This window comes from Ictidomys tridecemlineatus, chromosome 12, assembly GCF_052094955.1.
Source record: "Ictidomys tridecemlineatus isolate mIctTri1 chromosome 12, mIctTri1.hap1, whole genome shotgun sequence".
Classification (NCBI taxonomy): Eukaryota; Metazoa; Chordata; class Mammalia; order Rodentia; family Sciuridae; genus Ictidomys; species Ictidomys tridecemlineatus.
Genome location: NC_135488.1, coordinates 54,679,737 through 54,705,603, shown reverse-complemented (window position 1 = coordinate 54,705,603; position 25,867 = coordinate 54,679,737). Strand labels below are relative to the sequence as shown.

The following is a 25,867-nucleotide window of genomic DNA, read 5'->3' as shown; positions in this document are numbered from 1 at the left end:
GGAAGTAGAAATAAGATACAATTTACAAAATTTCATCTTTATATCTTTCTACACTAGAAAAACTTGCTCACACAAAACTGAAAATAAGATCTTTCTTGTTATAAAAGCCACCATCAGAAGAAGTTCCTTCAGGATCATTAAGCTACTTTTTTGTTCTGAAGTTTCTAAAGTACATTAAATCACCTGGAAAATATCTACACACTACCATGTATATCTAAAATTACATTTCCAAGACTGTTGCTAATTAATGTCATTTTAGTAAGCCAGACCAATGTTTTAATTCAACACTTTTCCTAAATCCTACACACTGAGAGAAACAGATACCAAATCATAATTTACTATCCTTGTCCAAATCAATGCACTGTATACCTAGTGAAATCTCCTTAGGCTACCCAGTTCAAAAATTGATGAAAAAATAAAACAATGATTGGGAGTTACTTGCCAACTTGGAAGTAGAGTTCTTTTAATTTTCTATCCTAAGTATTTAAGTTTTCTGGCATGAATTATCTGAAATCATAAACTTAACAATTACCTAACCCTAACTTTTAACTGCAAGATTATGCAATGTTTCAAACTCATTTAGATACCAGATTTTACAATGAAACATCTTTTAGACACATATTTAGCCTAGATTATCCCCAAGAAACAATCTATAATAACCTTTAAAACCGACCATATAAGAAAATATCTCTCCAGGTTTTGAATTTTCATTTAATTATGACTCCTATCAGTGGCACCTTAGATTTCCCATGAGTGGACCAGATGTTCTCACATGAGGGTCTCAGTGTGACTGACTTTTACTGCATTTAGGTGGAGTAATTCTTACAGTGCAGGGAAATTATGAGGAAATTTCCCCAAAGCGAAAATGGCTTTGGCAGCTGCTGGGAATTCCTCAGTTTCCCTTTCACTTGCAAGATTAGCTCCTTTGGATAGATCCAATCCCAGGCAATCTGGCATATCTCTTAACCTTCCAGTAGCATCAGTTTTTAATCTGCCTTAGGTCTTAAAGGGGGAGGGGTGTATGTACTTTGATTAGCCCAAATTTTTTATTCTTTTTCCTCAGTGAGTCCAAGATTTTTTTTTTTTTCATGGCAGATATCATAGCTAAGTTTACTTTACACCTGTTGGCACAATTTAGGATTTCCCTTAGAGCAAAAAAAATCTGAACATACAACACCTTACACCATTTCCTTTTTTGTAAATTTTATCAAACTGTAAAAAGATATTAAAATTGATATTTCCTCTGGTGGCCAGGTTTCTCGTATTTGAGGCCAGGCCAAGAAAATGAGGTGCTTGTTCTTGAGTGTCTGAGGTTCAAATCTATCCCAATTTTTCAATACGCAGGCTAGTGGCACACCTAGCGTATTGGAGAGAGAAGCTCCTGTCTGAGTGAGGAAAACAGGACTCAGGCGCCCATGCTGCGCCGGAGAAAACTGTTCTCCTTAGGGACGTCTCCCTAACCTTGAGCTTCCTAAACGGTCCAGAAAACCCGTCTCTCACCTGGCTTTGCCAAGGGGTTTCTGGTCCCCTTTAGCAAAGTGCTAGGGTCTCAGTTTGCCCTGTGCCAAAGACCCTGGGAGGATTCAGACTTAAGGGCCTTACTGCTTTCCTCCTGGCCACTAAAAACCCATTGAATCGTGTGCTCTTTGTCGCCTTCGCCTTTGCTCTGTAGACTAGCAGATTACCAGAGTTGATTCTAAAAAATGCTTCTCTTTAGCAGCTTAAGGAACACAGCTCATTTTAAACATTGGGTGGTAAAACAGACTATTGAAAGTTACTATGCACCTTAGAGAACCTGGGCAGATCTTACTAATTATCCCATGCCTTTTTCTCAGTCCTACAACCTGAATTGCTAACGTTTCTGACCTGCGAAGGAAGGGAAGCATCCAGGAGGAATGGATGCGGGGTTGGGAGTGTTGCACGGCCCATACGGAGGCAAATGTGATTGGGGCTTTCCCTCAGTGCCATTCATCTACCGATCACCCTAGATACCCCTGAGGGCTGTCGGGAGAGGGCTCAAGAGAAAGGAACCTTTGGAAACGTCTGAGAGTAGCCCAGACCGGGATTCCGCAGTTGTTCCAAACTCTTTCCTCCACCTCCACGCATCCGAGGCAGATCGGGATTCGGGACACTGTGTACTCACGCCAATTGCTCTCCAGGCCCAGACAGAAAAGTTGGAAACTGCTTTGGCAGAACCCAACATGCCTGCTCTGTACCGAACAGGTGATTGAGAGCTGCTTAGGCTGAGAAACCTCTCACCCGAGTCTTGTAGAGTGGCGGCTGCACTAGTTGCGTTTAAGTAGCCGACGGGTGCCCACTTTACCCTCCAGAAAGAAAGAGAAAGATGCACCTCAAACAGACATGGGGCGCGTAGAGAGGCGCTTACCTCGGTGCAGAATATCTCGGTATGGGACCTCCAATATGTTACCACTGTTGACCGGTGACGAGTTCTTGCTCCCCGATGTTGAAGAATAACACCAAAGAAGCACGCCGAGGCAAGGCCAGAGTAGAGAGTAGAAATTTATTAAAGGACAGAAGAAAAGACTTCTCCCGGAGGAAGAAGGGGACCCAAAAGGTGGAATCCCTAGCTTTCATTTTTAATTTCAAATTACTGACTTCCAAATAGCATACTCCAGAAGTAGTGAATTTCTATTAAGTTAGCTCATATTATTTTTGTTGTAAGTATAAAAACTCACATAAACAAGACATGGTCATAGTTATTTCTTTTTAATCAGCAACTCTTAACTATATACTATTAGCTTCAATTTATCCCCTGGAAGGGGTTGAAATGTGGAGCTTTCTTCATATATCTCTCTTTTTTTGTTAAGTTGTATTTATTTGGTATAAGCAAAACGAGGCACTGAGAAAGATATAATAGTTCGATAGTTAATATGTGTTTTTAAAAATTATTAAGGCATTCCTTAGTATGCATTTATGCATTGACAGAAGTGTTATTGTAGCTTTTTCAAATTATTAGAATGATACTTCTGCTCAGCAGAGTTTCTTTTGAGTGTTTCCTTAAAAGGTATGGATTTGCTATAATAGAGGTTTTACAGATACTATAGTACTTGAGGGAAGTGTTAAACCTCACTTAACAGTAGCAGTTTGCCCCACACCCCTTCCACAAATAGCAGACTATTTGAAAATTGCCTATCACTTTGTTTTGAATAAAAGTGGTGACAGATCCTATAATTGCAGCAGTGACTTGCAACTTGGGTCACCTCTCAGTTCACCGAGCCAGGGCTTTGAATAGTTTTGTAAAGGAGAGTGATGGGTGATACATTCTCTCCTTATAGTCAAAGTAAGAGGAAACAAGTGTAAAATGAGCAGAGTTAATTATTGAAAACAAGTAACAATATCTTTCCATGGTCTGTTCATTATGCAGGCCATCTTTATACAAAGGGTACCCCAAGAAGGAGTCCCAAGTACCCTCCGTCTCTTACCTCCATTTAGACCTGCTTCCACTGTAGCAGAGTATGTGCAATGGAAATCAGGTCTCACCTTACTTCTCCTTTAACTTCAACTCCAGAAAAAGCCTCTCTTATAGTAGGGTACTTGGGTGTTATAGGTCCTGTTCTTTATTAGTAACAGAAAATTGGAACTACTATTGAAACTGGAGTTTTGAGATGAGACTAGATTTCCCATTTCACCAATTGCCTTCTGGGTTTTTGTTCGCAAATTTGAAGAATAAAATCCACAGACAATAATGGAAAAGAAGAGTAAATGGAGCAGGATTTATTTAAGTGAGAAGATGAGAGAGGGGGTGGAGAGTAGGAAAACCCATTTTGATGTGCTTGTTAACAGGCTTATATGATTTTGGGGTATGAACATTCATCAAAATCTATGCTGAACAGGCATTGAAAAGTATCAAGGCTCTTGGTTGTTTCTTTTAGCCTGAGTTTTAATCCTTCTGTAACTCCCATCTGGGTTCACTCTCTCCTTTCATTCTCTTGCCTCTTGGGGACAGAGCAGTTGGCTGGAATGTTGTGGTCTTTTACATTTGAAAAAGACCTTGATGGTACGCATTAATATTTATACCAGTTAGCCTCTTAGTGTGGTCTCTGCCTGTGAATAAGATCTTAACTCGGGCCCACTGCCTGGTCATTATCTATTCTTATTCACTATCATATTTCAGACAACATATTTGGAGTACTTATTTTTAGTTCTCCCAAAGTAGGTGTTATTATTATTGGTCTTCTGGTCTCCACAGTGTTATTCCATATTTTCCTGATCACTCCTGCCCATGGCATGTGAGACTATGGTTTATTACTAAAAGAGAGGTTCTTCAAAAGTGCTTCCTGGCCAGCAGTGTGCTAGCATCATCATCTGGGAATTTGTTATGGATCCAAATTCTCAGATGCACTCCAGACTAAGAGAATTTGAGAACCACTTATGATATTTTCCTATTGTGGCAGTAAAAGTTTACCATAAATTTAGCATCTTTAATCAACACAAATTTAGTGTCTCATCAGTCTCTGACGGTCAGAAACACAGGTAGATTTGACTGAATCCTCTTCTTATCATCTCACTAGGCTGAAATCAAGGTGTTGATACATGTTCATGTTTCCTTATGAAGGCTCCACTTCCACTCTTATTCATGATGTTCACCAACTGCAGTTCCTGGTGGTTGTAAGACTGAGATCCCCTTTCCTTGCTGGCTTTCAGCCAGAACACACTTAGCTCTCAGAGGCTGCTGCTTTCCTTTTCATGCTTTCTCTGTCACCCCTTTACCAGCTGCCTTCCAATTCCAATCTCTCTGCCTTCCCCTTCTGCCTCACATGTCTAACATCCAATTCTGCTTTATCTCTATTATTCCCTATTCTTCCCATAGCCAAGCAAATATTATGCTTTTTAAAGTCTCAGTTTGATTATGTTGGGTGTCCCTAGACAATACAGGGTAATTTCCCTGTTTAAGATCTGCAGTTTGCCATTTACCATAGTAATATAACACATTCATAAGTATAACAGAAGGGGTCAAGGTCATGCGGTGGGAAAAATTTTGTCTACATGACATAACTCATCACAGGGCCTTGTCTTGATTTTGTCAAAGCCCTGTCTTGCACTAGCTGGTTTAGCCTTACAGCCAATATCCCATGCTTACCACACAGGACCAAGGTAGCCTGGGGAAACGGAACACAAGACCTGCCCTGTCTCAACCAGGAAGTAGGGCCACATTTCCCATGAGCTCCATGTGTGTATTAGGCACTTGCTGATGATATGCCCCTCTTCTAATCTAACATCCCTTTATATTTATCCCTTCCTCTCCACTTCCCTGAAGAAGGGAATGGTTCCTAGGTTTTTTTTTTTTAATTATTTCTCTCTATGTCTCTATCTCTTTCTCATGATTCAGGGTCCCCAAGCTATAACTTGAATAAGCCTAAGGGTCAGGATTCTCTCTAGAAGTATTAAACCATATCATAAGAGCATACACTCTGAAGTCAAGACAATTGAGGTTCAAATTGTATGATCCTGAGCAACTTTCTTAACTCTTTTATACTTGTTTCCCCATTTGTATATGTGAGGCAATCATATGAAAATCTCATTAACTAGCATTTCATTACTTAGAGAAGGAGCAATATGGTTCACATTTTCCAGGCTTGATTCTTGAATGCTAAACAAATTTAGAAATTGTTCTTCCTCTCCTTTTCACAATAAATCTGTTTTCAGGCATCTTGTTATGCAAAATCTTCAGCAGCACCCCATCCTGATACATGTCTTATGACTAGGATGATAATTGTGTAGACAACATTGCAAAGAAGAAAATCCATCACTTCTACATCTACAATTATCCATTGATTTTTCAGAACAAATCCATTAATAATATAAGGTTGTCGCCCTCCTTGTTTTACAAGTAGATGAAACTGAAGCTCAAGTCACTTAGTCAACCTTGAAAGTGAGGAGATCGGTGAATTCCCTCCACACCTGTCTGATAATGACAGTTATTATTAGTTATTAATGTTTTCTGAAATGAGCCTTTCATATAATAAAGCCTCATGGAATTCACCGGCAGTGGTGCTCAGTGTTGGTGATGAGAGAGATTCACCAAGAGGGTCTGAAGCTGAAGCCTGTAGAGAGAAAGAGGGTCGTGCATCTCTCCTCAGCAACTAGGAAGCATCCCTGACAACTGGTTACAAAAGAGCAACAGGAGGAAGAGAGATAACTCAGGAGGTATTGTGGTTTAGCTGTGAGGTATCCCCTAAGAGCTCACAGTGTGAGACAATGCAAGGTTTGAGAAGAAAAAATGATTGTATTATAGCCTGAAACTAGTCAGTAAATTAATCCCTGACTGGATGAACTTATGGTAGTAACTGGAGGCAAGTGGAGTATGGCTGGAGGAAGGAGTTCATTTGGGGCGTGGCTATGGGGGGTCTATATTTTGAATCAGGTGCTTGCAGTCTGTCCCTCTGCTTCCTTATCATCATGTGAGCTGCTTCCCTGTGCCACACTTTTCCACATTTTTAGCCTCACCCTGAGCCCAGAGGATTCTAACTGGCATTCTATGGACTAAGATCTCTGACACCGAGAGCCCTCAAATAAACTTTTCCTCCTCTACAGCTGTTCTGCTCAAGTCCTTTAGTCACAGCAGCAAAAAAACTGTCAGGAGGGTCAACAGAGGACTCTGAAGACATTTTCCAGGAGGTTTGAAAGTGGAATTTCTTCAGGGAATGATGCATGGCATTAACACATGTGGCATTTGGGAGTGTTCTTTGGGGTACTTGACCTCAGCAGCTTTTACTTGTCAGGACACTGTCCAAGAAAAGAAGGCACTTGGATCTTGGCTGCTAATAGGGGAGCTCATTTCACTCTGAGTTGTCCTTTTGAATGTTTTATCTTTGTTATTATAGGAGACTGGCATCCTGGCTACCCCTCTTCCTTATCACAAGACAGTGAGTCTGAAATTATCAAAAACATTACCAAGGGGGCTGTGTTATCGCCTTTTATGGATGCACAATTTGATGCTTTCCAAGAAGAAAGTCTTCTGAAAGATTGAATGAATTCTAAGAGTTTTCTCTTGTGCTTGTAGCACTGTGATGTATGGGAGAAGGCAACTGTGCTGAGTTTTGTTATCCACAATCCTTGTTTTTTGCTCTTTCATTGTGCTAAGTCTATATTCTAAGTCTCCCTCTGCAGTAATATGGAATATTTTTTTTTAATCCAAACCAATAAGAAAAAAAGTTACCTGAGTTCTGCAGATTGTTTTGTGTGTATGTGTGTGTGGACAAAACAGACTGCATTCATTATATAGATGTGTAGTATGAAATTGAGACTATGTATCATTCCCTCCTTAGAAAGATGAGGGCTGGCATTACTACGCACTTGATTTATTCTCTTGCCTTCTTGGTTGAATAAATTTGTCCCCCACACAGGAGTGTAAAGCTGGGCCTAATTGGTGCTTTGCTGTTTCCTCTAGACATAGAGTCAAATATACTTAAATTTTGGAAAATATTAATATTAATAAAAATAACTGATATTTTTCAGAAACACTGGAATGCTTTCTATCTACTAAATTAAGTAAGACTCATAAAAACCCCATAAAATATGTATCATCCTGATGTTTTTACAAGGAATCTTGGATTTAGGGCAAGTAATTTGGACAATGTGATAGACCTGAAAAACTATAGGGCTTAAGTTCATACAAAAATAATATTTCATGCTACTGTGTTAGCTAGCTGTTGCTGAGTAACAGTTCATAGCAAAATCTTGGTAGTATACACCATGTGCAACAACTAGCATTAATTGCTTGATCTTGCGTCAGTGGTTTGTTTAGGGGTTGACTGAACAGCTAGGTTTGGGTCCAGCTGTATCTTAGATTCTGGTTTGCTCCATGTCTTTTTTTCTTTTTGAGCCAGTAATTATAAATGATTCTCATGACAGAAAGTAGTAGCATAAAGCGCAAGCCCAGCTAAGTAAGCACGTTCCCAGTGTCTACTCACATATTTTCTTGTGTTCCATTGCTCAATGTCAATGGCTCAGAGAATTATTCTTTTCTTATGGAAGTTAGGATAGGAAAGGAATGACTATTTACTGGAAAAAAATCACCCAATCTATCTTAAAAACCTATAGGGTTTTTTTTTTTTTGCCCTTTATACAATTAACAAATATTGAATGTACAACAGGATGACAGTCTCAGGAAATCAGCTTCATTGCATGTACTTATCATGGGGGCCATGTGCCCAATTGTCAGTTCTATGTACAAAGTATAGTTGCCTCTCTTCTTTGCTCTAGAGAATGCCTGACCTTTCTTTTTTCTACTCTTTTGTTCTTATTAGAACTCTGGAGGCAAAGATCAATAGGTGAATCTGGAAGACTATGGCTATGATTGCTAACCTGGAATAGAATAATTTTTTCCATTTTTATGTAATTTTAACTAGCCCAGGGCTTTGATGAGGAAATGTTTCTAATACAAAGTCTAGTACATATGGCAGAAAGCAATCAAGTATACTCAAAATAGCAGGACAGACACATTCCTTCTAGAAACAGCAGATTGTGAGGATTATACCAGCTCATGCACTGCAGCCAGGGAAGCTACTTATCTTTCTCTGCTCAATAGCTTAGCATGGAGTTAAAGCTAAGATGCTCCTCAGAAGCTATTCAATGGGAATCTTTGATATCAACATTCCTGTGATTAGCAGTAGAAATTTTGTGGTCCACTTCTGCTCCTACTTTGATCTTTGTTAAGGAGGGAGTAACACAAATGGTGAAAAGATTATGGGATAGAGACAGGGGAACTGGTTTTAGTCCCAACTATATTTAAAAAAAGCATGACTAGGGAAAGTAGCACTCAAAGTTCTATGACTAAGTCTTCACCTCTGACAAATTCATTCTATGTAAATTTTCATGCTTTTTTTTTTTTTTTTTTTTTTTGCTATTGAATGTTACCTGTGCCTTAAGAAAGACTAAGAAGATTTGTCCCCAAGGGAACAAATTAAGTTGAGTGATTTGTTCTTATTCTTTCATTTTTATATTTATAGGACCTCTGTGACCTTTAGGACTCAAGCTATGACTAATGCTGCTCCTTAGGCTCATAGATGGCTTGAAGGTTTTTTGTTGTTGTTTGGGAATATTGCTCATTTTTGCTTGAATTATGCTAGCTTAGTGTTTCTGTTGCAGTTATGCCAGCGTTTTTGGTTTTCATTCCAGGATTTTCTGAGCATCAGTTTTGTGAAGTTATGTATCTGGAAATCTCTAAAATAGACTCGGTATCTTCCTTGACCCACCATGTTGTATATACTAGTATGCCCATGTTAATGGACATTCTCTATACAACCCCACCGTGTCCTTTCCACCCTCATGTTAAAATGATGACTGGTTACTCATCTTTCCCAAGGATACTCCTTGTTCATTGTCACTATTATGCCACCCATTATTCCATCAGAATTTGAAGAAGATTCTTAGGGAACTTCCCTAGAAACTTGTGATAACCATCATAAATACTGGGCCCAAATCACTGAGATAGGGTCTGACATGAGTGGGGATGAAAATATATCCCAGTGTGTGCAGGAAGCATCTGGCATCTTTATCCTGCCACAGCATGAGAAGGTGTGCTGCCCAGCAGCAGAATTCTGTGCCTGTTAGAGCTGCTTTGTGGAAGCTGTTAGTGTGAATGGGAAATGTGTAAAGTGTTTTTAGGTTTTTGGAGGATAGGCAGTATGTTAGTGCCAACTATTGTTGTTGTAAAGGAAACCAAATTTAAATCAGTCTGAATAGTTGGATTGCTGTGCTTAGTTTATTTAAAACGTGGCATTTCAAAGAGTTAAAATACCAGCACACTGTGTCTTCACCTTCTTCTTTTTTTTTTTTTCCCCTGAAGCAATTCGGTTGGGTATTTTTGCCTAAAGATTTAGCTATAGGAGGGCCAGTGAAGAAGAATTTGGCTACTAGTGCTTATTGTGATAGACCTTCTTTGTGGTGCTAACTCTAGTAGAAATAATCATCTACATTGACTTATAAAAATGGAATTGAACAGAGACATTGATTTAAAGGAATAGAGGGCTGGGGATGTAGCTCAAGCGGTAGCGCGCTCGCCTGGCATGCGTGCGGCCAGGGTTCGATCCTCAGCACCACATACAAACAAAGATGTTGTGTCCGCCGATAACTAAAATAAATAAATAAATAAATATTTTAAAAAAGGAATAGAATAACCATGAACAGTTTGATTTATGGGGGAATTAAGGCAGATGATTTAGATCTAGTTTTAGGAATTTAAGATTGCTTGACCAGTGGTTACATTTCAAAATACATTCAGCAATTTCTTGATAAGAAAGAGACCCCTGATAGAATGAATACTTTATTATATAGTATCGCCAGGACCACATTTAGTTCTTGATCTGTGAGAGCCTGCTGCATGCCTGTCAGTGAAACTTGGGCACTTGAGAGTGAGATAAATAACCTTATCAGATACTAATTTTATGGGACAAGAAGGTAAATGTAGTGACTAATCAGAAAATATGTAAATAGCTACAAGCTCATTTTCAGAGCCCTTTGCAACGAATTTGCAAGATATCTTTGCTGTTTAAGAGAGTGAAACCCTATTGTCCCAAGCAATTGATAACCTCAGTAGTCACTTATGAAGAAAACATTCAGTCTTTGTTAATGACATGGGGTCCTGCAATTTGGTGATAATAATGGATTTACTTTGCTTCACGGTAGTCTTGGTTGGTCCCCTCCAGACTGACTTCAATGTCCCTTCTTCATTTCTCACACTCAGAATTCATTGATCATAATGTGTATCATGCTGAGACTTCATTGCTCCCTGGTTTGACTCTCTATCTTAACACCATAAGTTATACAATGGGAAGATCTAAGTCTTTCCCAGAAAGCAGATAGGACTGTGGACTAAACGCTGGCTAAATGAAACAGTCCAGTGACAACTGGGTCCCTAAAGTTGGTCCGATGTACACAGATGCTCAAGACACTCCCATTTTTAAATCTGATTCCAACATTCCACCTCCTACCACACTGGTTCTGGTTTCCTTGTCTCTAACTGACAAGACTGGATCAAAAACATAATCTTCAAATGTGTTGAAGTTTCAATGATTTGTTCATTTGGAACCCCTGCAGGAATAGTTTAACTTCCAAGACCATTATTTCTAACTGATAACGTTGTGTTTCCGTAGGGAGCATGACTTCGGCAACTTCACCTATCATTTTAAAATGGGACCCCAAAAGTTTGGAAATCCGGACACTAACAGTGGAAAGGCTTCTGGAGCCACTGGTTACACAGGTAAGGGATGCTTTTCAGTACTCGCTACATGTTTAGGGTTCTATTATGATTCCATCATAATCATCCAAAGAAGTGAAAAATCCTTAAAAGATTATAAATCATGCTATAATACTGATTACTGAATATATATTATTTCCTGAACCATGGCCTGTCTCATTACTCTATATATGATTTGAAGTGGCTTTTAAAAGCTATTTGTATGATTTTTGAAATTAAGTTGATGAGATAATTGAAGAGGGAGGGCCTTGGTGAAGGGGGCCCTCATTTGCTGTAATGAATTCAAAGTCTAAATAAACCATCCCTTGCTCAATTTCAGACACTAATGCACAGGTAGGAAAAACGATTGACTATTTAAGAGCAATATTTATTGAATTACTTTTCTTTCAGTTCACAAGGCACAATTCATCTTGTTGGATGATGCGTTCCATTTTTGTGTTGTCACAGTTGTTACATTTCTACAAAATGATTATCAACAGGAAAAAAAATATCCTCAGGATTTTAAGTTTTGAAAATTAATTTTTTGTGTGTCTTAACAAGCATGTTTTATTCTATGTTAAGTCTGAAACTCTTGAAATATGAAAATTTAATCTTTTTATGGTACGTTTTTAGAGAATTATTATATCAAATTAGGTTAGAGGCTATTTCTATTGGTTATAGCTGCTGTAACAAATTACCAGAAAGTTAATGGCTTGAAGCAATGTGAATTTATTGTATGGTGGCCTTAGAGGTCAAAAGTTCTAGAGTCAAGGTATGGGCAGGGCTGTATTCTTTCTGGAGGTTATAGCAGAAAACCATTTCTTTGCCTTTTACAGTTCTCAGAAACCTTTGGCTTTCTTTGGCCCCTTGCTCCATATTCAAAGAGAGTAATATAGAGCATCTTCAAATTTCTTTCTTTCTCTGACCTCTATTTTTTTTCTCATATCTGCTCTTTTACAATGACCCTCTCTCTGGCCTTCTTCTACACAAGGATTCTGATATTATGCTAGAAAAATCTCCTCATCTCAAGATCCTTAACTTAGTCACATCTGAAAAGCCCCTTTTGCCATTTAAGGCAACTTGTGTACAGTTTCCAAGGATTAGAACATGGATGTTTGAGGGCGACCACTATTTAGCCTGCCACAGTCGGTCTACAGGCCCCCAAAGACTCATATTTCTTCCCATGAGGAAAAAATATTCAGTAGATACCCAAGTCCCCCAAAGTCTTGATCCATTATAGCAATAAGTCCAAAATCTCACCTAATTTCAATATGAAAGTATTTCTGACCTGAAATTAGCTATAGGTAAGAATCTATTTGTTATCTATCCTTGATCAAAGTTCCTCTTTGTGCCTGTGAAAGTGCAGAGCAAATTATATGCTCCCAAAGTGAAGTGGTGGGACAGATAAAGGATAGCAGTTACCAACGTTTCAATTCAAAAAGGAAGAAAGTGCAAGGGAAAAAAGTTATCAGCCTCAAGAAATTTAGAAATCCACCTCGACAAACTCCATTAGATTTTAAAGGCCTGTGAATAACCCTGTATCCTCAGGAGCTGGGTCTGTAACCTGGGTATCACTTCTTTTTCATAAAGGGCTGCACAGGTTGTCAGTTGAACATTGTTGTCACCTCATCCCTTACAGGTGGAATTTGGGGAGCCTAACTTTTTTGAATTAGACTCTTTTCCTTTCTATTTCAATCCACATTGACAGTGTTTCTACTCATAATCCCAAGAACTCTGTGATTTTTCTCATGCGTGTCTGGAATTTGTTCCATGATAAAATAGTCTGTTTCACAGATCTTTCTTGGATAATTCCATCTCCATTTTTCCCATTATTGAAATGGCTTACGGAGTTCATGAATCACATGCCTGATCTCTTCACAGAAGCCTCTATGTGACTGAATGCTCTGAGCTTTTTATCCTTACAAGGTACTAGCAGAACATTATTCAGTCATGCAATTGGCTTTCTTTCCAAACATGTTTTCCTGAAAGTGAGTCTTCTAATTTTAGTGTCTTTTGCAATCTTTGCAGAATGAGAATTTTCCCAATCATCAAGTCCTGATTCCTTTGAGCTTAACAATTCTCCCTTAACAATTCACCTCTTTTCTCTTACATTTAGCTATAAGCAGTAAGAAAAAAGGCCACTCCTTCAACACTTTGCTTAGAAATATCCTCAGCCAAACATCTAAGTTCATCACTTAAAATTCTGTTTTCTTGACTTTGGAAAGTCAGCTGAGCCTTCTGCCACTATTTAATAAAGATTTCCTTTCTTCTAATTTCTGATAACATGTTCCTTATTTCCTTCTGAGCCCTCACCAATGTCTCTCTTAATGTCCATATTTCTACCAATCTGTTTATGATAATTTAAGTATTCTCCAAGATGACAAAGGTTTTCTGTATAAGCTCCTCACTTTCTTCTAAGCTCTCACAAGCCAAGCATTTAACATCCATGTTTTTAAAAACAATCTGGGGAAATCTAGAATTTTTCTATCATACTTTTCAAAATTCGTCTAGCCTTTGCCCCTTACTAATACAACAGCTCCCTTCTACTAAAATACCTAAAATAGTATATATTACCATGAGATTCCCACTTTCTAGCTTCAGAAATATTTTAGTTTCTAATTGCTGCTATAACAAGTTATCATTGTTATATTTAGCAGCTGAAAACCATATAAATTTATTATCTCATAGTTCCAAGAGTGAGAAGTTCCCCCAAATTAAGGCTTTTGTAGGGCTGTATTTCTTAGGAGGCTCTACAGGATCATCTAGTTTTTGCTGTTTTCTGTGCCTGGAAACCACCTGCATCCTTTTTGCGGCACCTTCCTCCTTCTTCTTCCATCTCCTTCCTCCACAGAGCCAGCTGCACAGCACCCCTAGATATTCTCTCTCTTTCTCTCTCTCTCTCTCTCTCTCTCTCTCTCTCTCTCTCTCTCTCTCTCTCTTTTCTGACTTCACCTTCTATTGTCAGACCTCCTTCTCTGACTCTTCACTGTCTCTCTCTTATGAAGACCTTGAGATAACATTGGGCCCATCCAGGTATTCCAGTGCACTCTCACCATCTTTACACTTTAATTACCTCTATACAGTCCCTTTTGCAGATAAAGGCAATACACTAATAGTTCCAGGGCTTAGATGTGGACATCTTCATATTTTAAATGGTGAAATATTTCCTTACATTAATGCATATTTTCCATTGGTTATGATTCTTGTTAGCCCTATAAAAATTTCGCTAAGGGTTTGGGGTCTTATGTAGCTCAGTGGTAGAATACTTGCCTAGTATGCTGAAGGCCCAGGTTTGATCCCTAGCATTGCAAAAACAAACAAACAAACAAAGAAACAAACGCTTCACAAAAACAGAAACAATAATTTCTTTAAGAAATACTAATACCAATAGGTTCTTGTTTGGTAATATATTGGCTGCCTACTCTGATTATGGTTTGTTGACCAGGCTAATCCAGGGATTCTTTATTAGTGCATAGCACTAAGCATAAGATTGAGGAAAAGCACTTCAAAAATTTTTAACAATCTGACAAAGTAATTTTGCATGTTAAATTTAAAAATAAAATTTGGAGTTGGATATTTTATATTTTACAAAATTTTAATTATTCACTTTGTTGTATTTCAAAAGCTTTGATTTGTAAGATTTTAGAATTATAAGTATACAGTCTTTCATCATGGATTGTTTGTGAAAGTCTAGTTTAGGAGATGTTTTGGAGTTAACAACTATCTGATCTGAAATATACTTTCATGAGAACAGCTGAAAACTGAGTACTCTTTTCTTAGTCTCTAAATTTCCCTTTCAGAGTACATGTAAATTTATATTAGATAGGTTGAAGTAATAAGTATGTGGCATAAAGGAAATGTTGAGTAAAAGTGGTTTTCATATTTTTCTATTTTAATATGTATTACATGTTTAGGTTCATACTAGTCATAAGCCAATACTCGATAAGTATGATACAGTGTTATACTACCATTAATTTCTTAAGTTTTATATATTTCTATTTTTCTTTTCAATTTGGCCTATCAAAACCATCACACATATATGATTGCAATTTAAATTTGTTGACATTCCCATGTATCTCTTAGTCCAAGTATCTAAAGTTCTTTGGTCAGATAAAAACAGTGTATTATTTTTTCAAAGTAATAAAAATACATGGAATATTTCATATTTGTTCACTTTTGTTCAATTAATGTGGTAGAATGTTTAAAACTGTTGAGTTTTATAGTGAGTTATCTTGGCAACTAGTCTTAGCATCCCTTCAGTGTCTCCTAATAGCTATGTGTTTTATTGTACCTATTGTTCCTGTTTGATTTTAAAAAATCTTCCACAAGTGTGATTTTTGTGACGGAAGCTTTACATGGTATTATTTCCCTGTAATATTATGGCTGTTTATCAAAACAGATCACTCCCTACCCTGGATTGAAATCTCAATGTTAGGACTGATGTGACTTAATTCTTGGAGGACATAACTAAGAAAAAAAGAGAAAGAGATGTGGAAATATGAGATTTACACTCCATAAATAATATCTAAAGCAAAATGTGGAACTGAGAGAAAAAAAAATTATATCAAAGCCAGTTGTATCAAACACATTCACTCCACTGTCTGAATTGAAGAACAATTCATAGCAGTATATAGCAACATAGTGTGCCCTTAGCTATCCCAGTTTCTAGTAAGGATGGCTAAGAAATGAAATAAAAAGTGGAAGTGTTCATAGTGAAAGTCATCTGCTGTGATAAGAAAAAAATGGCATAAGGAAATTACTATTATGTATATGTAAATTATTCAACAAAATTTTACCTCACTTCAAAGTGTATGAGGATTACACATTTATCTTTGTATGCTCACATGGATAAATTCCTTTTGGAGAAATTTTGCATTATTGAATTCATGAAATTGCAAATGAGAAGGAATTCATTCTAGGAAATTTAGTCCTTGAAAAAGATACCCAAACATTTTAATAGATTGAAAAAAAATAAGGATTTTTAATGGATCACATTTTTATAATAAGTTATACTGGGGAACCAAAATGCTTTATTAGGTAGCTTCCTGAGAAAATATTTTTAAAAATTAGAAAATTTAGTAGCCCTCTTAGATAACTCTTAGAACCAAAGGGAAATTACAAATGATATGTAAGTTACTGAAAAGGAGCATTGTTTCTTAACAAAATATATATACCCAGTAAAATCTGTGATCAATAGAGTATTTTATCTTTAAATGCCTTTGCTATTAAAAACAGATAGAAGTAAATACTCCTTTTAAGAAATTAGAAGACTAATAGTGGGCCTGGTAATCCCAGTGGCTGAGGAGGCTGAGGCAGGAGAATGGTCAGTTAAAAGCCAGTCTCAGAAACTTAGTGAGGCCCTAAGAAACTCAGAAAGACCCTATCTCAAAATAAAAACCATTTAAAAAGAGCTGGGGATATGGCTCAGTAGTTATGCATCCCTGGGCTCAATCCCGATACCAAAAATAAACAAATAATTAAATAGTAACCAAAAATAATAGTGAAAGAAATTAGGAAAACAGTAAACAATAAAAACTGGATTCACTATAATATAAAACAAAAGCAAACAGGATTGAATTTTCAAAGTTGATTCTTCTTTAAATGGCCAATGAAAACTTTTCAAAGCATGAATTATGGAAAATGTATAGCAAAAGAAGATATAAAATTATGATGAGAAAGAAGCAATAAGCCCAGGAACAAGAGAGACACAAAGAAACACTGTAGAACGTTACATGTTATCTACATTGATGAAATATGCACACCCAAAGGAAGGAGTGAGTTCTTAAAAAATTAAATTACCCAAAGGTTTACAAGAGCAAATAGGAAACTCAAATAAGGCCATATAAATATTGGTAAGCTGTATAAAGATATGTTGTTTTAAAAAGCTTTGGGATGGGTGGACACATAGCTGAATATTGTCAGACATTTAAAAGAATGGATAAGTTCAATGTTATTAAAACTGTTTACAGAAAAATATGAAGAACTCACAATACATTTTTTGACAATTACAACTTTAATGTTAAAATTTGAGATACTTTAAAAATCTTTTTCTTTAATGGACAATGATGATTCTATCTCATTTCTAAGTTTAAATGTAAAATGAAGTACATAAAATATTAATAACTAGCTCAGAACAGGATATCAAAGGATGGATATATTTGTAACAAAATAAGATTATAAAAGAATATATTGGTGGCCTATGATATTTCACAATTAAAAATTGTTCAAGATATCAACTGATTATACCATCAGATACTAAAAAAGTCAGCTAATAGAATTTAATAGTCATTTCTAATTAAAAAACTCTTAAGAATAGAATCAGTTTGTTTGTTTCTAGCACTGGAAATTTAATACAGCAGTGCTTTACCACTGAGTTACATCTATATTTTTTAAAACGTTTTTATTATGAGACATGGTCTCATTACATTGTCAAGGTTCATCTCAAACTTGTAATCCTACTACATCACTCTCGAGAAAGAATCACTGGGATTACAGGCATGTGAAATATAGATAATAATTTATAACTCATAAGATTACTTAAGGGTTAAATGAGACTGAGCTCCAAAAGGCCATAGAAATTCTTAACACCATGCTTACGTGATCCAGGTTTGATCTTATTACTAAATTCTTCACTACTTGATAGTAATGGCTTTCTACTTACTAGAACATGGTGTCATGCTTAATATTCATTTTGATATTTTCTTTGGAATAAAAAGTTTAATAGGGATTTATAAAATGAATAATTTGCTTATTAGAGTTAATCAAAGACAACGAAAAGCAGAAACCTCTAAAGATACTGAGAATTTAACCTTTATCATTAGTAACCTAATGAAGCGCAGGTGAACACAGTGGGACAAAATAGAATTTGCTGGAATTTTCTTCCATATTTCTATATAGAAAGGTGAATCTACCACTAAGAAATAACACTAAGGATCTGCTAAAATAATCTCATTGGTATTTAATGAACTGCCTTAAATTGGCCTGATAGGAAAGAAACCTTCTGAGAGGAGGAACTCTCTTTAATCATTTCCAATCTTATTTGGAGTGATGTCTGTGGATGCCCCTATGAAGTTAGACCCTGGTGAATCCCACAGTTGAACCTTTTAAAATTATACTTAAGAAATTAATAATGATCTCAAATGCTTAATGAGTAGAAATTTGTGCACTTTCGAATTTTTAAATTTAGTTTTATAATTTAAAAGAGTACTTGATTTTTCCTTTCTTTCTTTACTGATTTGTTACAAAAGGAGTTCTTTTTGTGACTCCCAATAATATTTAATTCCCTTGGTGTTTTTAAAATCAGGAAAACTGGAGGTTTAGATTTAAAATCAGGGGATATAGAACTAAAGAGTGATTCCAGAAATAAATGAAATGAAAGAACTTCTAAGATCTGGCCAGTTTTCCTTGCCTTTTTGTTAACCCTTTATGATTGACAAAACATAATATTTCAGGTAGAAATTTGCCAAAAGAATCAAAATTTATGATGATTTCTTATTGTACCCTTTCCCCATCTATCCAGAGAATATTGAGAAGTACCTTAATTAATGGTTTATTCATGAGATTCAATGATTAATACATTTGGGTGGTTTCCATGGTAACACAATAATGTACTGTCCCCCATTTTTATTTACTTAACTATTCATACTAGTTTCCATTTTTATTTTCAGATATTTTTCTTGCTTATAAGAGTTTCATCTTATCTGGGTTTACCCAGGGGCACACATTAAGTTGCTGAGGTTGGCTTTGAATTTACAATCCTCCTGCCTCAGCCTCCAGAGTCATTGGAATTACAGTCATGTGCCACCACTCCCAGAATCTTATGTGTACTTAAAAGAATTTGGGGGGAAGTGGGTGAATGCACCATGTCAATACCATAAGTCCCTTTAGAATTTTCCCATCTTTCCCTCTTAAATACACACACACACACACACACACACACACACACACACACACATACATATCTATGCATGTGCTGGGTATGATGATATATGCCTGTAATCCCAGCAGCAAGACCCAGTCTCAAAAAATAAAAAGGGCTGGAGATGTGGCTTTGTGGTTAAGTGACCTTAGGTTCAATCCCTAGTACCAATAAATAAATATATATATATATACAAATTTTTTTCACATACATATATTAATAATAGGGTTTGAGTACAGCTAATTTACCTTTATGGCATGTTATTGTTTAATTGAAAGACTAAATTTTTATATTGTTTTACTTATGTTTTTGTCTCTTAATATGAACATTTCTTAATTTGCTGTTTTCACAGAAGAGACATATACCTCAAGTAGTTATTATATTAAACATATTTCTTCAAATTGAGGTCATGTGGTAGATCATTTGGCAGTTATTGTTTGCCACTTCTGAAATAGGAGTTTAATCAACTGGTATGTAGTCTGGAGTTAGATTAATTTCTGTTTGGGGATTATGCTCAGTGTTTTAATGTCTGCCACCAGATGGGAGTGATGCTCTGTCTGTTATATGGCCAGCTGTGTTGGCCATGTTTTGAAACTTGATTAATGTACAGAGCCCTTTTAAACAGAAGGAAAAAGAAGTCCCAAATCTCAAAATGGGCTAACACTAGTGTTAGTGTGGCACTATGTAAAGTACCTATGCTTAGCCATAAATAATTTTACAACATAAGTACAAAAAACAAAAGAGAACTTCAATTTGATGGATGATGTGGTTTTGCTGGATGAAATCATTGCATGTGACCTTCGTGGGTGGTGACTGCACAAGTATAAAGCCTTTCCTGTTTGGCACATGCACACCACTCTGAGCCATGTGACACATCACTTCTCTCCCCACCTTAGTTAGGACCTAGGACTACAAATCACATCTGTGGAGTACACCGTGGTCCAGGCAACACATGCCTTTCCTCTTTTCTTATTATCCCAGGAAAGCAAAGTGGAGGATTTAAGCATTAAGATGGGTTAGGAACTAACTTCCTTAATAATGACACTGTTATGCTCGAATTCCGGACCCCCAAAAAACCACCAGAGACCAAGGTCCATGTAAGCAGCAAAGAGGTGTTTATTGAGAGCTAGCTCGGTCCTCCGCACACACACACAGCAACTGGTGGCGCTGAGAGGCCCCGAGCCCAGGGTTTGCAGCAGTTTTATACACTCTTTGGGGAAGGCAGGGACTTCACATACATCATCATAGCATCTCTTAGCAAACCATCACACACCGTGGGAAAATCAAATAACAACTCTAAAACATGATTAGCACATTCACTGGCGGGAACAAGTTGGGTAGTGGTGATTGGTCAGTACAAAAGGGGTATTCATTTGAATTGATTGGTTTAAGCCAAGAGGGATGTACATGCTGAACTACATGGTTTCCCAACATGTTATCAACCACCATAAACTACTGGGAGGGTCATCTGGCATCCCAGGTATTTCCCAGTCTCATGCTGATTGGTGGCTGCTAGGCGGCTGCTATGGATCCCCACCTAGCCTGACTGAGTCAGGGACACCTGCAGATCTCTCCTGGTATTTGTAGATAAACACTTTAGCAGGGTGGGAATGTGCCTAGGAGTGCTCTGTGGGTCTTTCCAAGGACAAAGGTCATGTCCCTTCCTTGGACAGGCTTTGCTCTGAGATAGAGGCTGGTTTTTCAACACAACTAACTTCGGTATTTACTTTCAAAAATTCCTAGTTTAAATACACTATTTCATGGATGCAAATAAAATGAATTCCACTTCATATAAGATAAATGTCTTAAGTAGTATGAAATGAGTGTGTTCTGTATATATTTATATTCTGAAAATAATAAACTACTCAGTTTATTATTTTCCTGTTTTTAATTTTGGAAAGAGTTTTGAGTTTTCATCTTTACTTTCTTAAGGTCCAGCTCACCTATTCCAATTTCTCCTACAAGTAATACTGTGGGGCTCACTGAGGGTTTTAGTCCAAGATGTTGAACTGTCTTTTCTAAATTGTTTTCATTGGATTCTTGTCGGTACTTCAAAGTCCTCACTGCTCTTGCCTCGGGAGTGGGAGGAGATCCTCTCCAAGAACATGCAACTGACCACAAATAATTCAGAACCTCTGAAGAGAAGAGGATGCTAATGCTTCTTGTGTAGCTGCTAAGTGCCTCCTGTCATCCTAGGTACTTCCAGCAGTTTTCAATAACTCCTTGCTTCAATGTAATACTGTCAATATTATTTTCTTAGAGATGGAAAAAGAGAGATTTAGATCATATAACAAAACTTCTAGGTTGAGTTAGGTGGAGTTTCTCTGAATTTCTTAAGGGAAACACAGACTGAAAATAATGAAATTTCTAGTACATCCACCACAGAGAATGTGTAGAGTGAAAAGGGAAGAGAGGAGGAAATAAATTAACGGTGAGAAGGAAACAACTCACTATATTAAATAGCTAGAGGAAAAAGAAGCAAAAGAGGAAAAGCATGGATTCCTACAGTGAAGGTGTGGTATCTTGTTTCCATCACCTAATTCTGGTTCAAACCTGCGATTTGCTGGCATGCATACATGGCCTAAACAAATTTCACAGTCCAAGGAAAAAAGTTAAACTAAAAACATATTAAATGGCTAATGCATATGTATACCCAAGCTTAGCAATAACTCTTTTATTCTGGTTAGCAGAAAAATCAAGCCTGAACTGTTTTCCTTCTTGTGTATTTTTCATTTCAGTGAATACTTAGCCACCATTTTCAATAAAAAAAATGGAATTTAAAATTAAGTTTATAAATGAAAGTCATGTCAGAGAAGAATAATGGTATTTTTATGTGCTTGAAATAAGATAATTAGTGAAATCTTATGCATGCTAATTCAAAAATTTCAAGGAACAAATTGAGGGAGGTTAGGTAGCAAAATTGTTCCTAACGATATTGGACAGTATAGAAATCTTATCTGAACAAGAGACCAAAAAATCCATTATACCAAGCATGAGAATGCCTAGCGAAGTGACAGAATTACTTTTACTCAGGAAGCCCTCAACTGGCAAAGTAATTAAAGCTTGTCTGATACCTGAGCTAAAGGACAGGGGCATGTCTGCATACCTGCCTTTAGTTTCTTGTCTTCCCATAGAAAGAAGAAAAGGTAAGCTTTGTTTTCACATAATTAAGGAGGGAAGGCCAGTGAAAGCAATGGGAAATCTAACCAGAAATTTTTCTTTCATTCTGAAAACAAAACTCTCAGTCATTCCTCTGACATGGATACCGTGGCTTGGACATCACTGTGATGGGGTTTCTTTCATACCCGTGTCTGGGCCTTCTGTCTTTGCTTTACCATGTGTCTCTGCGTAGGCTTTAAATGTTCATGTTGTTCACTGTTTAGACTTGGTATTCTTATTTTCTTTCTGCTGCCTTTTCTCTACCAGTGATTCTACCCATCCTTGTGGATGGGTAGAATATCATAAGTTTGCAGACAACACTGAACTTTACATCTTCACTTTACTGAGATGATTCCTATTCTCACACCTAAGGATTCTCCTTGGTTCTTGTATTCTCAGAGCTGCTCACCTGTCTCCAGCTCTGCTGCTGAAGTCCTGGGCCCCAAGCCCTCTCTCATTATGACCAATATAGTCACTTCTCAAATAATCCACCAGTCCTGCTTCTGTTGCCTGCCTGTGTATTCTCTACACAGTAACCCGAATAGTCACTGAATACAATGCATAATTTGGTCATATCATTCCTGTGTATAGGAACCTACAATTGACTCTATTTTTAGGATAGAATGAAATCTCCTGTGTCTTAATTTGCATCCTAACAATCGTCCAATGCTGGTTGGCCTTCAGTCTCCATGTTCGGGCCACAGAGTCCTTTCAAGTTTTTGAGCAGTGCAAATGTTGCTCCCTTTGCATGGGCTAACTCCACTCTTCTGTTGCCTGGACTGACCGACCCCCTTACATTTTTCAGCTTTTATGGATCATTTCCCTGGTTTCACAGAGAATGTTCCTGATAAATATTAAAAAATAAATAAATAAAATAATACAACACATGACTTCTGCTGCAACTCCTGTATGCTTTACTATTACTTTCAGAGAACTTACCACCATTTGTAATTTTCTGATGGTTTTGTGTGTATTTCCTCTGACTTCTACAGTAGACGAGAAGCTCCATGAGGATGAGGAAAGTGTCAGTCTAGTTCACGTATTTATCTCCAGTATCTTACACATGGAATATATTTGTTAATAGTTGTTTAATTATTAAACCCTTTCTTTAAAAAGTTGCAATGTGTGTATTTTCTTGTGCCTGCCTCATTATTCTAAAACTAGTTAGTAGTTAAGAGTAATTATATGTTGCAGTATTTGTTTTATGAAGATGTTGACAGTTTTAGCGATTGTTTGTTGTGGGATTTCAAGGATAAAAATATTCATTAGCTTTTAAGAATATATATCAGTGTTTTAATACCCAGTGGCCAAACTAAGCAAGTACATTTTGTTTTCATATATTTAAATCTGTAACCTTTTATCTTCATTAAAAAAAAAGTCACAGGCAGCAATACATGTTAGTGAGGATGTGGCGAGAAAGGTACACTCATACATTGTTGGGACTGCAAATTGGTAAAACCACTTTGGAAAGCAGTATAGGGATGCCTCAGAAAACTTGGAATGGAGCCACCATTTGAACCCGCTATCCCACTCCTTGGTTTATACCCAAAGGACTTAAAATCAGCATACTACAGTAATGCAGCCACATCAATGTTGATAGCAGCTTAATGCACAATAGATAAACTATGGAACCAACCTAGGTGTCCTTCAATAGATAAGTGGATAAAGAAAATGTAGTATATTTATACAATGGGATATTACTCAGTTTTAAAGAAGAATGAAATTATGGCATTTGCCAGTAAATGGATGGAGTTGGAGAATATCATGCTAAGCAAAATAAGCCAATCCCAAAAAGAAACCAAAGGCCTAATGTTTCCTCTAATATACGTGTACTAATTCACAGTAAGGCAGGGGGTGGGGCACTAGAAAGAATAGAGTTATCTTAGATTAGGTAGAGGGAAGTGAAGGGAGGGGATGGGGATAGGAAGAATAGTAGAATGAAACAGATATTATTATTTTATGTATATATGTGACTGCATGACCAGTGTGATTCTACAACATGTACCCTCAGAAAAATAAGAATTTATGTCTCATCTATGTATGATATATCAAAGTGCATAAATACACTCTACTGTCATGTATAACTAATTAAAACAATTTTTTTTAAAAGGCATAGAATGAATATATATTCTATGGATATTCTATACATATATGTGTAACCCAGAGAAAAATCAGTGTGTTTCACATTAAATACATACATATTCTCTGTGTGTGTTTATGTGTTGTGTGTATATATTTATGTAGAGAAAATTAATGCATCTTTTCACATTGATAATCTATGTTTTCTTTATGAAAAATAATCTTGCTGACCCTCCTATTTAGTGGAAGTTTTCTTCTCAATGAGTACTAATCAAAGGCATTTATGGGCCTTAAATACAATGTTGGGCAAAATAATCTTTGTCAAAGATTCTTAAAACATTATGAACTTCCTTTTATCCAACCTGGCACCTGAATACAGGTAACAGACATAACAATTATCACTTCTGTGGCACTTAGTTGTGTATTTAAATAAATCTTCCCCTGACTACTTCTTGACCCTAGTTACATTATTTTGCAAATTAAAGTTCAATAGTCTCAGGTAAATTTGAATATCAGACAAATAGCAAATTATTGTGTATTATAATTGAGTCCTATGCAATATTTGGATCATATTTATACAAAAAAAATTATTCTTATTGTGCCAACTCTGAAAACACAGTTGCTTTTATTGCTAATTTGTGAGTTCTAGATAGTGCTGAATTTTGTGTTTCAAGAGATTTTTTTATAGCAATGTGAGAAAGAAGACATGGAGATATTGTTAGTCTTGTTTTTCCAGAATAATTTTTTGAACAATTTAAGTTCAAATTCTTCTACAAGGTCTTTCCTCATTTGTGTTTCTTCTTTTCTCTCTCTCTTTTGCCATCTGCCTTTATTCCTACTCTCCAAAAAGTACTTCTCTTAATCTCTGTAACTCTATGGTGTCTCATTTTACATGTTCTTGGGAATTCTCTCCTCTTCACTTGCCATATGCTGGCTAGCACCTGTGCATCCTTTAGTTCTTAGATGCTGCTTTCTTTAGCTTTTCTGACGCCCAGGTAACTGGGCTAGTTTTCCACTTTATTCCCAGGGAGTCTTGCAGTTCCCCTTTCAGGTATCATCCCACATGATTTAATTCCTGGCATTAAGTGCATGCTGTGTGTCTTTAAGTATGTATGCATGTTTATGTTGTGTTTCTAACTCATAAAACCACAAATTCCATGCTCTGAATATCCTTCTGTTGGCATGGCTATATAATGACGATTTAATAAATTTCGGTTGAGTGACTTAAATGATGAATATTTTTGCTGACACAATAAGTGCCCTCCTCTGGAGAAATGGGACTCTGTCTTGTTCTCAGTCTTATTGTCTCTCTTCACCAAGGTAGGACTCCAAGCACAGGAGGGCTAGCATGCAGTTTTCTGGAACCACTTAATTACAATTATTTATTAGATTATACTATCTTTGAAAAGGTATTTTTAGAACAGTTATTTTTATAGTTGTAGATGGACAGCATGCTTTTATTTTATTTGCTTTTTATGTGATGCTGAGGATCAAACCCAGTGTCTCACACA

General features: G+C 36.7%; 1 protein-coding gene across 2 annotated transcripts in view; it reads left to right on the top strand.

The window, feature by feature from the left end:
• Window positions 1-25,867, top strand: part of Ctnna2 (catenin alpha 2) — a 1,061,169-nt gene that overhangs the window by 126,890 nt on the left and 908,412 nt on the right. For both annotated transcript variants that reach the window (XM_078028938.1, XM_078028939.1), the window contains exon 2: window positions 11,118-11,224. In XM_078028938.1, coding sequence (XP_077885064.1) covers window positions 11,123-11,224 — 102 coding nt within the window. In that variant the 5' untranslated portion in view covers window positions 11,118-11,122. The remainder of the gene's footprint in view (window positions 1-11,117; window positions 11,225-25,867) is intronic.